At 33.6% G+C, this 14,293-nt stretch overlaps 1 protein-coding gene across 5 annotated transcripts in view; it reads left to right on the forward strand.

Annotated features, from left to right (window-relative positions):
* ATF1 (activating transcription factor 1) overlaps positions 1-13,749 on the forward strand; it is a 42,538-nt gene extending 28,789 nt beyond the window's left edge. For 4 of the 5 annotated variants that reach the window (XM_081310593.1, XM_081310595.1, XM_081310594.1 and 1 more), the window contains 3 exons: positions 4,681-4,860; positions 4,946-5,105; positions 13,514-13,749. In XM_081310593.1, the coding sequence (XP_081166719.1) occupies positions 4,681-4,860; positions 4,946-5,105; positions 13,514-13,658 (485 nt within the window). In that variant the 3' untranslated portion in view covers positions 13,659-13,749. Of the gene's footprint in view, positions 1-1,268; positions 1,322-4,680; positions 4,861-4,945; positions 5,106-13,513 lie in introns of those variants that run through there. The other variant, XM_081310597.1, reaches the window with a different exon arrangement.
* Positions 13,750-14,293: the final 544 nt, after the last annotated feature.

The following is a 14,293-nucleotide window of genomic DNA, read 5'->3' on the forward strand; positions in this document are numbered from 1 at the left end:
TAGGAATCGTTTCCATGTGATAGACACACAAAACCAACTTTTCAGTGGAAAAATGTGGTGTGTAGAAAGACTGTCATACGAGAATAGTGGTAATTAATAAAAGATAGATAACATTTTGAGCCAGGAAAAATGCAAAGTTCTTTTTAGCATTATCCCATTTACTCCTACAGAAACTTTGTGAAGTAGGCAGTTTTTAATTTATGCAGAAATGGAGGCTCAGAAAGTTAGATAATATTCCTAAAGTCACATAGCTTGTAGGTGATGAATCAAAGATTCAAAATTAGATTTTTCTTCATCTAGGGATAGACTTTTCCCCAAAACTACACTGCTTCATACAGATTGCTCTCTTGGACACTAGCCATTTATATCCATGACCTTAATTCTAATGGAAATTACATTTGGATTAGATACATAATGAAAGATTAATCATGAACATTTAATTTTCAGTTTGAGGTTAAGGAAGTTTGAATCAGAGAATTTAAACTTTGCAATGTGATTTACAGCATGCCCACCATGAATAAGCAAGAGCTAATTAAATCTCTGTATCTGAAAATATTGTTACAAAAATTAGTACACAGAACAAACTGAGCACCTACTGGCATAAAGGTAAAGTTATTAAGAATGTAAATGTGGACGTTACCTTTTGAAAGAAAAGCTTATAGTCAGAGGAGATAAATGATGAACAATGAAATACCTAGTCATTTGTACTTGTGTTAACACTTAATTTTTTGGACTAATTTAGAAAGTAAAATCTTTTGGTTTATTAAAATGCCATTTAACAAAATTAACAATGTGTATGTAATGAACTAGCCATCTTTGAATTTTTTTAAATTTAATTTTTGGTTTTGCTTCCAACATTTTTTGTGAAAAACTTTGAACATACTACAAAGTTGAACTGATTCTACCACATATGTACACATATATACACACACCTTATGTATTTATTCAAGCTTCTTTTCTTTGATGGTATTTGGAATTACATTTAATACCTATAAAGACTTTGATCTCTCAGATTTTTCTCATTTTAGTACTTTCTTGGTTTCATTTTTTTACATTTTAAATTTATTTTGGTGTCAAAAATCCAATGTTTTCCCCTGTTTTCTGCTTAGTTTATGGGATTTACATATTTAAGTCTATTTTTAGCTTACTAAAATTAAGAATTTAGGAGGAAGGTGGTATTTAATATATATCTAGGTCATGTTTTGTACATTCTTACATTTATGTAGTTCCATACTTAATTATTATATATTAATATAGTTTTTTTTCAGAATTTTCCTGGCAAGTACTCTACCTCTGAGCTATACCCCTAGCCCAAAACAAGGTATATAAATTTATTAGTTTTGACAAATGTGTTCCGTTGTGTACGACCACCCACCACAGTCAATACCTAGTTCTGTTGCCCTAAAAAATTCACTTGTGCTGCCTATTTGTAATCTTTCCCTTAACCCCAACCCTAAGGGGTGGTCTCACTGGCTCTTGTCAACAAAATATATGTCACCTTCTCAGTATCTCTAACCACCACCACTATCTGGTTTAATATCTTACCTGAATTAGTATAGAAGGTCATATTGCTTCCATTCTTGCTGTAATAATCAGTTTTCCATACTATGGCTAAAGTGATTTATCTGTCACAGGATAAAATCCAGGTGCCATAAGATACAACATTCAGGATCTAGTCTGGCCTACCACTCTGGATGGCATTTCATTCACAGACTATTTGCTGTACCTTAAGTCCACAAAGCTTGTTTCTACTTCAGGGTCTTCAGAGTTGTCATCCTCCATGCTGGCATGTTCTTTCCTCAGACATGGTTTGCATCCTCACTCCTAAAGTACCACTTCCTTCAAGGACAACTCTTAAAATAAATGTGCTCCCCTTCCCTTTAATTTTCTTTATTCCCCTGTGTTATTTTTTTAATTTTTTAAATTCTTTTTACTTGTGCATTATTCTTTATAGCATTTATGGATAATTAAGAGTACCTATTAGTTTAATTATAGACTGTGTGTAATTATAGCTTAATTTATGATCTGTTCTCCCCATTAGAATATAAGTTCCTTGAGGGAAAGAACCTTGTTCTGCTCACTCCCAGCCATATCCTTTGCAAATAAGACCTGGTACTATCATCAGCTTTCAAGTTAAAATTATTATGAATACGTTAGTTAAAGAATATACATAGAATACCTGTGTAAAGAAATAAACTGGGAGCAGAGATTAATAGTAGTGGAGAGGTTCACTTTCAGTTTCAACAAAACAAATTATTTTCTTTGCCACATACATGTATTACTGACAAACTCACCCCAAAATTTTAAAGGCAGCATACTAGCAAATTAATAATTATCTATAAATATAGCTTATTCTGAAACCGTTTTTGACTAGATGTCATGGTGCATATTTGTAATTTCAGCTACTTGGGAAGCTGAAGCAGGAGAAGATTGAGGCCAGCCTCACCTGTCTCAAGGAAAAAAAAAAACAAAACAGCACTTAGGGTGTAGCTCAGTGGTAGAGCACTGCTGGTTTCAATCCCCAGTATGAATGAATGAATGAAAAGAGAAAGTAAAACCCCTTTTTTACATGAAACTTAGGCAAATTGAAATAAGTACATACAAACTAGTATTTAAGGCAGCAGAGTCCAGTGGAATTTCCTGTGATGTTGGAAATATTTAAATCTGTTATCACCCAGCATAGTAGATGTTAAATCAGGTGAGACTACTGAGTACTTAAAATGTGACTGGTGAGATTGAGGAACTCATTTTTTGTTTAATTTTACCTAATTGCCATATGAGGTTAATGGCTACTGTACTGAATTTTAGAATAAACAAAATCAGGTAAAAACACATGTTAAACAAGAACAGGATGATAGGTTGCAAAAATGAAAATGATTCTGTATTATAATATTGTATTATGTATTTAACATCAAAACACATGCCTCTACGTACGTGTGTGTGTGTGTGTGTGTGTGTGTGTGTGTGAGGGGGGGGTAGGTCTCACTTTATCAGTCTGTGTGAACATAAAAAAAACTGGGGAGATGTATACCAAAAAATAATAGTTACCTAAGGATGTGGAGGGTGGCCACCCCCATCCTAAGGCAAATAAATAGGAATAGATAATAGGAGTTTTAAATTATATATACATACAGAAATGTGTGTATATATAATGTGTTGTTGCGGAGAAAGACTGAAACTAATTACAAATATAACATCAAAACAAATCTCTACATCAAAATATAATTTAATGAGTCTTTTAAAGTCATGAATTAAAGTATGTGTGACAGTGAGGTAGGGATGATTAGAAAGTGCTGAAAGCAATTATTTTCAATTAATGCCCCCTTCCCATTATCAGCACACAAAATTGTGTTTTGGCTTCCTGTTTGCCAAAGGATAAGGCAGGGGGAATGTTGTATGATAATTATTTTAAAAGGGTACAGGGATGCTGCATTAGATTCTGGAGGGGATTTGTTATGTGGGAATTGCGTAATGCTTAAATGTGTTTTGTTTGGTCATGCCTTCTGTTGTTTCATTTAAGAGGGGAGAGCATTAATACAAGTGCAATTCAATGAAAAATGTTTGTGTATTGTGATCTATAAATGGCTTCCTAGTGACTTTATTTTCCCTAGGAATTAAATTAAGAGATTACATTTTAAAAATATCAAGTAAATAACATGTAATACACTTAACAGTGGTAGCAATAGAAAGTGGAGCTAAGATGGGTTTAATGGCTCATGCCTATAATCCCAGCTACTTGGCGCTCTACCACTGAGCTACAGTCCCCATCCCAGATGACCTATTTTTTCATAATATAACCTTTTATTCTATTTGAAAAATTTCCATAGGCAAATGTTAACCATTTAAAGATATTTTGAAGTTATAATTTTTAATGCTGCATTTGAAAAAAATATATAATATTTCTATTCCCTTTAAAAGCCATTGGAGCCAGTTGTGGTGGTACAAGCCTGTAATCCCAGCTACTTGGGAGGCTGAGGAAGGAGAATTGCAAGTTTGAGGTCAGCCTATGCAATTTAGTGGGATCCTGACTCCAAATAAGATTAAAAGAGGTAGAGAGATCTCAGTGGTATATTGTTTGCCTTGCATGTATGAGGCCCTGGGTTCAATCTCCAATACTGTTAAAAAAAAAAAAAAAAAAAAAAAAAAACCAATCCATTGGTGCCCTCTTTTAATGCCAAATTTTTGTGACAACATTAGCAATTAGCATGAAGTGTCCCACAGATTCCAGAATGTGTTATTTATCCCAATCAGTTATGTATTGTACAACCTGAGGATGAATTTTAAATAGTGCATCTGAACTATAAAGATGCACTATTTATTTATCCCTAGTGGTACTAGGGATAGAACTCTGGGATGCTTTACCATTGAATTACATCCTTGTCCTTATATTTTAAAAATTTGAGATGGGGTCTTGCCAAGTTGCTGAAGCTGGTCTCAAACTTGCACTCTTCCTGTGTAGCAGGGATTAAAGGTGTGTGCCACTGTACTGCACACAGTCGTTTTATCTATTTTAGTGCACCCATATCTTTCTTTCAGCTCAAGAGTGGTTGACAATTCAAGTAGAACTGCATTTAAATATGTTTTAATAAGGAATTAAAATAGGTGTAATTATAAATATTTGTTACTGCTTTGAATTAGTGTATACAACCTTATAATAGTATTTTTTCTCTTTGGTTAAAGTTGCCATTGCCCCAAATGGAGCCTTACAGTTGGCCAGTCCAGGCACCGATGGAGTACAGGGACTTCAGACATTAACCATGACAAATTCAGGCAGTACTCAGCAAGGCACAATCCTACAGTATGCACAGACCTCTGATGGACAACAAATACTTGTGCCCAGCAACCAGGTGGTTGTACAAAGTAAGTATATTTAACTATCTATAGAAAGTGTCCCAAAGTACTTTCAAATACACGTATCAATTAACTTACTTTTTTGACTATACAGCTGCATCAGGAGATATGCAGACATATCAGATCCGCACCACACCTTCGGCTACTTCACTGCCACAGACTGTGGTGATGACATCCCCTGTGACTCTAACATCTCAGACAGCTAAGACAGATGACCCCCAATTAAAAAGAGAGATAAGGTTGATGAAAAACAGGTAGGTGATAAAGTTATACTATCATAATATGTAAGGTTGGGCTGGGGTTGTGGCTCAGCGGTAGAGCACTCACCTAGCACATGTGAGACCCTGGGTTCGATCCTCAGCACCACATAAAAAAATCAATAAACAAAAGAAAGGTATTGTACAACTAAAAAATAAATATTAAAAAAAAATATGTAAGGCTTTGTAAATCTCAAAACATAACCAGATGCTAGTTGAAATTGTATAATTAGAAATAAGAAGGGGGTTTATATCAATTTTATTTTACTATTATGTCTAATTTATTCCCAATGGATCAGTGAATCCCATTGATTAGTCTCTTTATTCAATATGGCATATGACCTAGAATTCTTCCAGTTTTATTGTGACCTTTGAAAATAGCACTGTTGGGCAAAACTTATCAAATATTTGGCTTTGGCATAAGGGAATATTGTTTATTATTTAATATTATTTAAAAATCATTAAAGATCAGGAGACTAAAAAATTAAAACTGGAATGGAAAATATAAAATTGTTATTAGCAAAGATATATTCATCTTGCCTAAAATATCTAAGAAAATAAGATACTATTTGAAATATTGAAAAAGAACCAGTTCACTTCAACATTATATTATAACTCCTTGCTAATTTAGTAAAATTGGAGAAAGAAACAAAAATTATAAGGATTGAATTAACACTATTCCTGTTGCTATACAGTTGTTTACCCAGAGAAATCCAAATGGATCTACTTAAAAATTATTAGAAGTAATGAATTTATAAAGGTTTTTTTAGATACAATATTAGTTTTTAAAAGTCAGTTATATTTCTTTGCATCAGCAGATAAAATGTTTACAAATATTATTTAAGAAGGAATCATTTATGTGATCAGCAATTCATGTTACTTGATAATAAATCTAGCAAGATATTTAGGACCTTTATAGAAAATATTATAAAACATTTTTTGAAAGATGTTAAGGAAAATCTAAATAAATGGAATATATACTACGTCCATATATATAGAAACTCAGTATTATAAAAATGACTATTTTCCTCAGCTTGATCCATTAGATTTTGCATTTCCAATGAAATTCCATGCAGGTTGCTTAAAGAACTTGACAAGTTGATTCTAAAATTTATAGCCAAAGTATTCTAGAATAAGGCAAGGAGATACCAAGTCCTATTGAAAGCTGTGGTAATTAAAATTATGTGATATTGACATTAATATAAACCAGTGAAGCAGAATAGAGAGCTCCCCAAACAGATCTGTGAATATATGAAACACTGGTGATCAATGGAGCAGATCATTGAGACTCTTCAACAAATGGTACTAGACAATCTAACTAATATGTGAAAACAATATTAGATTTCTTCCTTGTTACCATACAAAAAAATTCATTCCAGTTAGATTAAAAAATGTGAAAGATGAAATTTTAAAACTTGTAGATAAAACTGTATAATCTCATAGACTCAGGATAGGGAAGAATTTTCTAAACAGGACAACACACACAAAAAGATTCAGATTAATGTGTATGATTTCATTAAAATGAATAACTTCTGCCGGGTGCAGTGGTAAACACCTGTAATCCCAATCCTCCAGCTCAGGAGGCTGAAGCAGGAAGATCATGAGTTCAAAGCCAGCCTCAGCAAAAGCGAAGTGCTAAGCAATTCTGAGACCCTGTATCTAAATAAAATATAAAAGTAGGACTGGGGATGCAGCTCAATGGTTGAGTGCCCCTAAGTTCAATCCCCAGTACCAAAAAAAAAAAAACAAAAACAACTTCTGTTCATCAAAAAAATAACACAAAGAAAATATAAGCTTTAAACCTACAGAGGAGATCTGTTAAGAAAATTTGTTTGAAAAAATATAAAGATATTCTAAACCAAAAAGTACGACCTAATAGGAAAAAACTTGGCAAAAAATATGAATAGGCAGTTCTCAGAAAACATAGCATAATGATCACATGAAAGAGTGCCCATTTTTATTAGTAATCAGAGAACTACAAAGAGAAAGGACGGTGGAATGAGATGGACATTATTACCCCAAGTACATGTATGAAGACATGAATGGTGTGAATATACTTTTTTTAAAGTTTTTTTTAGTTGTAGTTAGACACAATACCTTTATTTTATTTATTTATTTTTTAAGACCTTTATTTTATTTATTTATTTATTATATGTGGTGCTAAGGATCAAACCCAGGGCCTCACACATGCTAGGCAAACACTCTACTGCTGAGCCACAACCCCAGGCACTATTTTTATTTATTTTTATGTGTTGCTGAGGATCGAACTCAGTACCTTGCATGTGCTAGGCGAGTGCTGTACCACTGAGCTCCAACCCCAGCTGACTCTACTTTATGTACAACCAGAGACATGAAAATTTGTGCTCTATATATTTACTATGAATTGAAATGCATTCTGCTGTCATATATAACATATTAGAATAAATAAATAAATAAAATTTTTTTAAAGGAAGGGAAGGTTTAAAAACAATAGTAATATTTAAATTTAAAATTTAATAAAGTGTTGGGTTCTCCAGAGAAACAGAATCAATGTGATATTAGTAATCATAAAAGTACACATTAAAACTACATACTTTGATACTATTTATATCCATCCAATTGACAAAACAATTTACTTTTTTTTTAATATTTTTTAGTTGTCAATAGACCTTTTTTTTAAAAAAAATATTTATTTATATGTGGTGCTGAGGATCGACCCCAGTGCCTCACAGGTGCTGAGCAAGTACCCTACCACTAAGACACAATCCCTGCCCCTAACATACACATTCTTTGACCCAACAGTTTCACTTCTATTTGGTAAAAGATGCTATTATCTTAAAAATAATTCTCTCAATTGGCAAGAATAAATAACTACAGTGTATATAAATATATTCATATATGAAGATTTAATTCTATAAATGAATATAAAAGACAAGAGAAAGAAAAATACAGATGGCCTGTAAACATGAAATTATACTAATCTTTGTTCAGCAATCAGGGAAATAAAATAGAGCAAGGAGAGACAATTTTTGAGCCATTAGACAAAAGGGTACAAATTTTCCTAATATCAAGTATTAGAGAAAGTGAAGAGAAGCAGATACTCTCTTATACTGTTGATGGGAATGTAATTCTCTGGAGATTTATATATATATATATATATATAAGAGAGAGAGAGAGAGATTGATTGTGAAAATTGGCTCATAAGATTATGGAGGCTAAGAAGTCCCACAATATGCCATCTGCTATCTGGAGAACCAGGAAAACCAGTGATGCATTCAGTCTAAGCTCTAGGGAGGGTTATAGGGGTTGGGGGACTAGAGTAAGTCCCAGAATCCAAAGGCCAGAGAACCAGGAGCACTGATGTCCAAAGGACAGGAGACAATGTCCCATTACAAATAAAAAGAGAATTCCCTGTTTTTCAGTGGCCCCCTTCTATTCTGGCCCTCAGTGGATTGGATGATACCCACTCACAATGGTGAGGATGGATGGTCTTTACTCAGTGTACTGATTTAAATGCTAATAATCTGTTTACAAGCTCCCTCTGTTAGGTAACAGTTAAATAAATTTGGCATATTATAGAAATAATGTTTTACCAACTAGCTGAGTGTCCCTTAACCCAGTCAACAAAATCCAACCATTACAGATGTTTTTCTGCTATCAGTAACTACCTTGAAAATTATGGAGACTAATATTACATTCATATTTTTTTTAATGTTTATTAGTTGTAGATGAACACACAGTATCTTTTATTTATTTTCATGTGGTGCTGGATCGAACCCAGTGCCTCACACATGCTAGACAAGCACTTTACCACTGAGCTAAAGTCCCAGCCCCTTACATTCATATTTTTTAAAAAATAATTTTTAGTTGTTGATTGACACAATACCCTTATTTACTTGTTTATTTCTATGTGCCTCATGCATGCTAAGCAAGCACTGTGCTACTGAGCCACAACCCCAGCCCTACATTCATATTACTGACAAAACTTGGGCATAGGATCCACATTTTAAAATTATATTGAGCTAAAGCAGTATCTACACAAATAGGAAATGTACTATGTCCTTTGGTGGAGATAATATAAAAAGGAAATGTACTATATATCCTTTGATAGAGATAATATAAAAAATTTCATTCAAATTTCACACAAATTTAATGCAGTTCAAATTAAAGTCCTTAAAATAAGTATTCGAGAATGGTGAAGAATAGAAGGTTACTTGTCTTATTGGCACTGAGTCACAAAGGATATCAATGGTAGAGCGCTTGCCTAGCATGCGTGAGATATTGGGTTCGATCCCCGTCACCATATAAAATTAAAAACAAATAAAATAAAGGTATTGTGTCCATCTACAACTAAGAAAATATTTTTTAAAAAAGAAGAAGTGGGGCTGGGGATGTGGCTCAAGCAGTAGCATGCTCGCCTTGGCATGTCTGCGGCCCAGGTTCGATTCTCAGCACCATGTACAAAACAAAGATGTTGTGTCCACCAAAAACTAAATAAATAAATAAATTCTCTCTCTAAAAAAAAAAAAAAAAAAAAAAAAAAAGAAGAAGAAGAAGGGATAGACAGGATAGCTAGGAGAAAGCTCAGAAATAGCTTCTTGTGGGGCTGGGGATATAGCTCAGTTGGTAGAGTACTTGCCTAACGTGTGGGGCGCTGGGTTCAATCCTCAGCACCACATAAAATTAAAATAAAGATATTTTGTTCATCTACCATAAAAATATTTTTTAAAAAAGAAATAGCTTCTTGTGCTGGTTGAGTACATTTGTATAGAATGGCTAATTAATAGATGATGCTGATAGAACCAGCTTCATCCAGAAGAAAATTAAATTGGACCCATATTTTATACTATACACAAAAGTTATTCCAGATAGATTTAAAGATTTAAAAGCAAAAAAATTAAATAAAACCTTATAAATAAAATTCAGAAAATATATAATGTATGACATTTTTATCTAAACCAATGGAGCAAAGGCAAAAACGGAGCACTAAGTATAATTTTAAAAATTTATGGGACAAGGTATAAAATATCAGAAGTCAAGTGGTAGATAAGAAAAGAATATAAAAACAATGAACAAAGGGTTCTTAGAAATGATGAGCAAGACAGCCTGAGAAATGGGGAAGTATATGAATAGGCAGTTTATAGAAAAATAGATCCAAAAGAGCAATCTTGCCTAGCATGCACAAGGCCCTGAATTCAATCTATAGTACTGCAAAAAAAAAAAAAAAAAGAACCCAAAGATCCAATCTTGTTAGTAGTTAAGGGAATTAACAATGAGTTGTGTGGCAAAAATTTAAAAATGACAATACTGTCATTGAGCATATAAGGAAAATAGTATTTCATGTGTATTACTGAGGGAAACATAAAATTTTAAAGTACACATACTTTGACCCAGCAGTTTCACTTCTATTTGGCAAAAGATGCCATTGTCTTAAAAATATTTGCAACTTATGACTACAGTATATATATTCATATGAAGATTTAGTTCTAGAAATGAACTAAGAGAAAGAAAAATACAGATGGCCTATAAACAGGAAATTATACTAATCTTTGTTTATCAGGGAAATAAAATATAGCAAGGAGAGATAATTTTTGAGCCATTAGATGGACAAAAGGGTATAAATTTTACTAATATCAAGTATTAGAGAAAGTAAAGAGAAGCGGGTATTCTCTTGTACTGTCCATGGGAATGTACATTGGAACAGTTTCTCTGGAGGGCAATTGGGCATTGATTTTGAATGAATATATGGCCCAGAGCAAAATGCGGCTGACAAGGAGATATATAGAATTTCATTGGAAGACACTTAGAAGTCTGTTAGGTGTCAGTTAAATAAATTTGGCATATTATAGATTCTGTACAAAGATCTATCTACTAGTGTAGAAAAATTAAAACTATCCAAGATAATATCTACATGTATGATATTAAAAACCAAAAAAAAAACATACATATAACTTACATGTAGTGTCACCAAAATGTTCTAAGAGAACTGAGTATTTGCTTAAGCACTGTTTATAATTCAAATCTAAATAAAAGTTAAAAAGGTTATGTATCCACAGTCTAGCTATTGTGAATTGTGCTGCTATGAACATCAATATGGCAGTATCCCTGTAGTATGCTCTTTTAAGGTCTTCAGGGAATAGTCCGAGAAGGGCAATAGCTGGGTCAAATGGTGGTTCCATTCCCATACTGCTTTCCAAATTGGCCGCACCAATTTGCAGTCCCACCAGCAATGTACAAGTGTACCCTTTTCCCCACATCCTCGCCAGCACTTATTGTTGTTTGACTTCATAGTGGCTGCCAATCTTACTGGAGTGAGATGGTATCTTAGGGTGGTTTTGATTTGCATTTCTCTGACTGCTGGAGATGGTGAGCATTTTTTCATGTACTTGTTGATTGATTGTATGTCCTCCTCTGAGAAGTGTCTGTTCAGGTCCTTGGCCCATTTGTTGATTGGGTTATTTGTTATCTTATTGTCTAATTTTTTGAGTTCTTTGTATACTCTGGATATTAGGGCTCTATCTGAAGTGTGAGGAGTAAAAATTTGTTTCCAGGATGTAGGCTCCCTATTTACCTCTCTTATTGTTTCTCTTGCTGAGAAAAAACTTTTTAGTTTAAGTAAGTCCCATTTGTTGATTCTTGTTATTAACTCTTGTGCTATTGGCGTCCTATTAAGGAATTTGGAGCCCGCCCCCACAATATGTAGATCGGAGCCAACTTTTTCTTCTATCAGATGCAGAGTCTCTGATTTGATATCAAGCTCCTTGATCCATTTTGAGTTAACTTTTGTGCATGACGAGAGGAGGGGATTCAGTTTCATTTTGTTGCATATGGATTTCCAGTTTTCCCAACACCATTTGTTGCAGATGCTATCCTTCCTCCATTGCATGTTTTAGCCCCTTTATCAAATATAAGATAGTTGTAACTTTGTGGATTAGTCTCTGTGTCCTCTATTCTGTACCATTGGTCCACCCGCCTGTTTTGGTACCAGTACCATGCTGTTTTTGTTACTATTGCTCTGTAATATAGTTTGAAATCTGGTATCGCTATATGCCCTTCAATAGATGAATGAATTTAAAAAATGTGGCATTTATATACCATGGAGTATTACGCAGCACTAAAAAAATGACAAAATTATGGAATTTGCAGGGAAATGGATGGCACTAGAGCAGATTATGCTAAGTGAAGCTAGCCAATCCCTAAAAAACAAATGCCAAATGTCTTCTTTGATATAATAATGAGAGCAACTAAGAACAGAGCAGGGAGGAAGAGCAGGAGGAAAAGATTAACATTAAACAGAGACATGAGGTGGGAGGGAAAGGGAGAGAAAAGGGAAATTGCATGGAAATGGAAGGAGACCCTCATTGTTATACAAAATTACATATAAGAGGTTGTGAGGGGAATGGGAAAATAAACAAGGAGAGAAATGAATTACAGTAGATGGGGTAGAGAGAGAAGATGGGAGGGGAGGGGAGGGGGGATAGTAGAGGATAGGAAAGGTAGCAAAATACAACAGTTACTAATATGGCATTATGTAAAAATGTGGATGTGTAACCGATGTGATTCTGCAATCTGTATTTGGGGGTAAAAATGGGAGTTCATAACCCACTTGAATCTAATGTATGAAATATTATATGTCAAGAGCTTTGTAATGTTTTGAACAACCAATAAAAAATAAATAAATAAATAAATAAATAACCAAAAAAAAGGTTATGTATCAAAAGGTAACCAAAGGACCCATAAATTTCACTGTTCGGTATTTATTCAAGAGAAATTAAACTTATGTATACACAACAACTAGCATAAAAACATGCATAGCAGCCAGCTCTACAAATAGCCTAAGAGAATGAATAAACAAACTTGTTATATCCATGCCATGGACTATGCCCAGTAACATAAAGGAACAAACCACTTCGCAACATGAATGAACCTCCAAGATATGCTGAGTGAAACAGACCAGAGAGCATATACTGAATGTCACTGTTAAATGAGGTTCTAAAAAAGGGAAAACTAACCTATATAATAAAAATCAGAACAGTAGTTGCTTGGGAGAGGACTGACCAGGAAGGGACCTGAGAGAGCTTTCTGGGGTAGTAAAAAATCTGTCTTCATAAGGTATGGGTCATACAAATGTATGTACTTGCCAGTGCTAATTGAATTCTGCACTTAAGATCTCTGTATTTCGGGTTGGGGTTTTGTGGCTCAGTGGTAGAGCGCTTGCCTAGCGTATGTGAGGCACTGGGTTCGATCCTCAGCACCACATAAAAATAAATTAAAAAAAAAAAGATCTCTGTATTTCATTGAATGTAGATGATACTTGAATTTCTTAAATGAGGTGGGAAAAAAGATGGGCAGGGGAAATTACTGAAGTACATTTACCATTTAAAAGATGAAGTTTTTTCCTAATGCTTTTTAATGCTTATATTTAGAGAAGCTGCTCGAGAATGTCGCAGAAAGAAGAAAGAATATGTGAAATGCCTGGAAAATCGAGTTGCAGTCTTGGAAAATCAAAATAAAACTCTAATAGAAGAGTTAAAAACTTTGAAGGATCTTTACTCTCATAAAAGTGTTTGATTCGTAAGAAAGTATTTTTGTGGACTTACCTAAAAAATAGATGGATTTCTTTTCTTTTTTTAGTGGAGTTTTATAAATTAAAAGGTCAAAAGTAAAGCTAGTTTTTACGTAGGCTTTTGCAACTCAAAGATAAATGTCTTATGCAAGAGATATGGTGACAGAGGAAAGTGGAAAATGACCTCAAGGAAGCTACTGGCACAACTGGAAGCTCTTTAAAAATTAAACATACTCAAGCAAGAAATGAACTTTCATCAATTTGAATTTTCTAAATAATAATAGTTGTCAATCCAAAAATGACAGATAAAATGGATTTGGTAAATTGAATTTTAGAAAATAAGTCAATTTACCCTATAGGTTTGCATTTCTTACCGTCTCCTGAAATTTACCTTTTTCAGTTGTGTATTTCATTTCTACCAGTAAATTCTAAATTACAAATATAAAAGAAAACCTGGTTAATTTCTAAATATATAAATTATGTGTTCTGATTATGTAAATGTGTTCTATTGTCAAGTCTTTTAAATGGGTTTTTAAGTTTGTTTGTTGGACTTGAGAGGGTTTTTTTGAGACTGGGTTAACTATTTTTAAGGGCTTGTCCTAAAAAGCATCTAAGGTACATGAATGGAATATGGTAATTT

This window comes from Spermophilus citellus, assembly GCF_964194105.1.
Source record: "Spermophilus citellus genome assembly, chromosome: 10".
Lineage (NCBI taxonomy): Eukaryota > Metazoa > Chordata > Mammalia > Rodentia > Sciuridae > Spermophilus > Spermophilus citellus.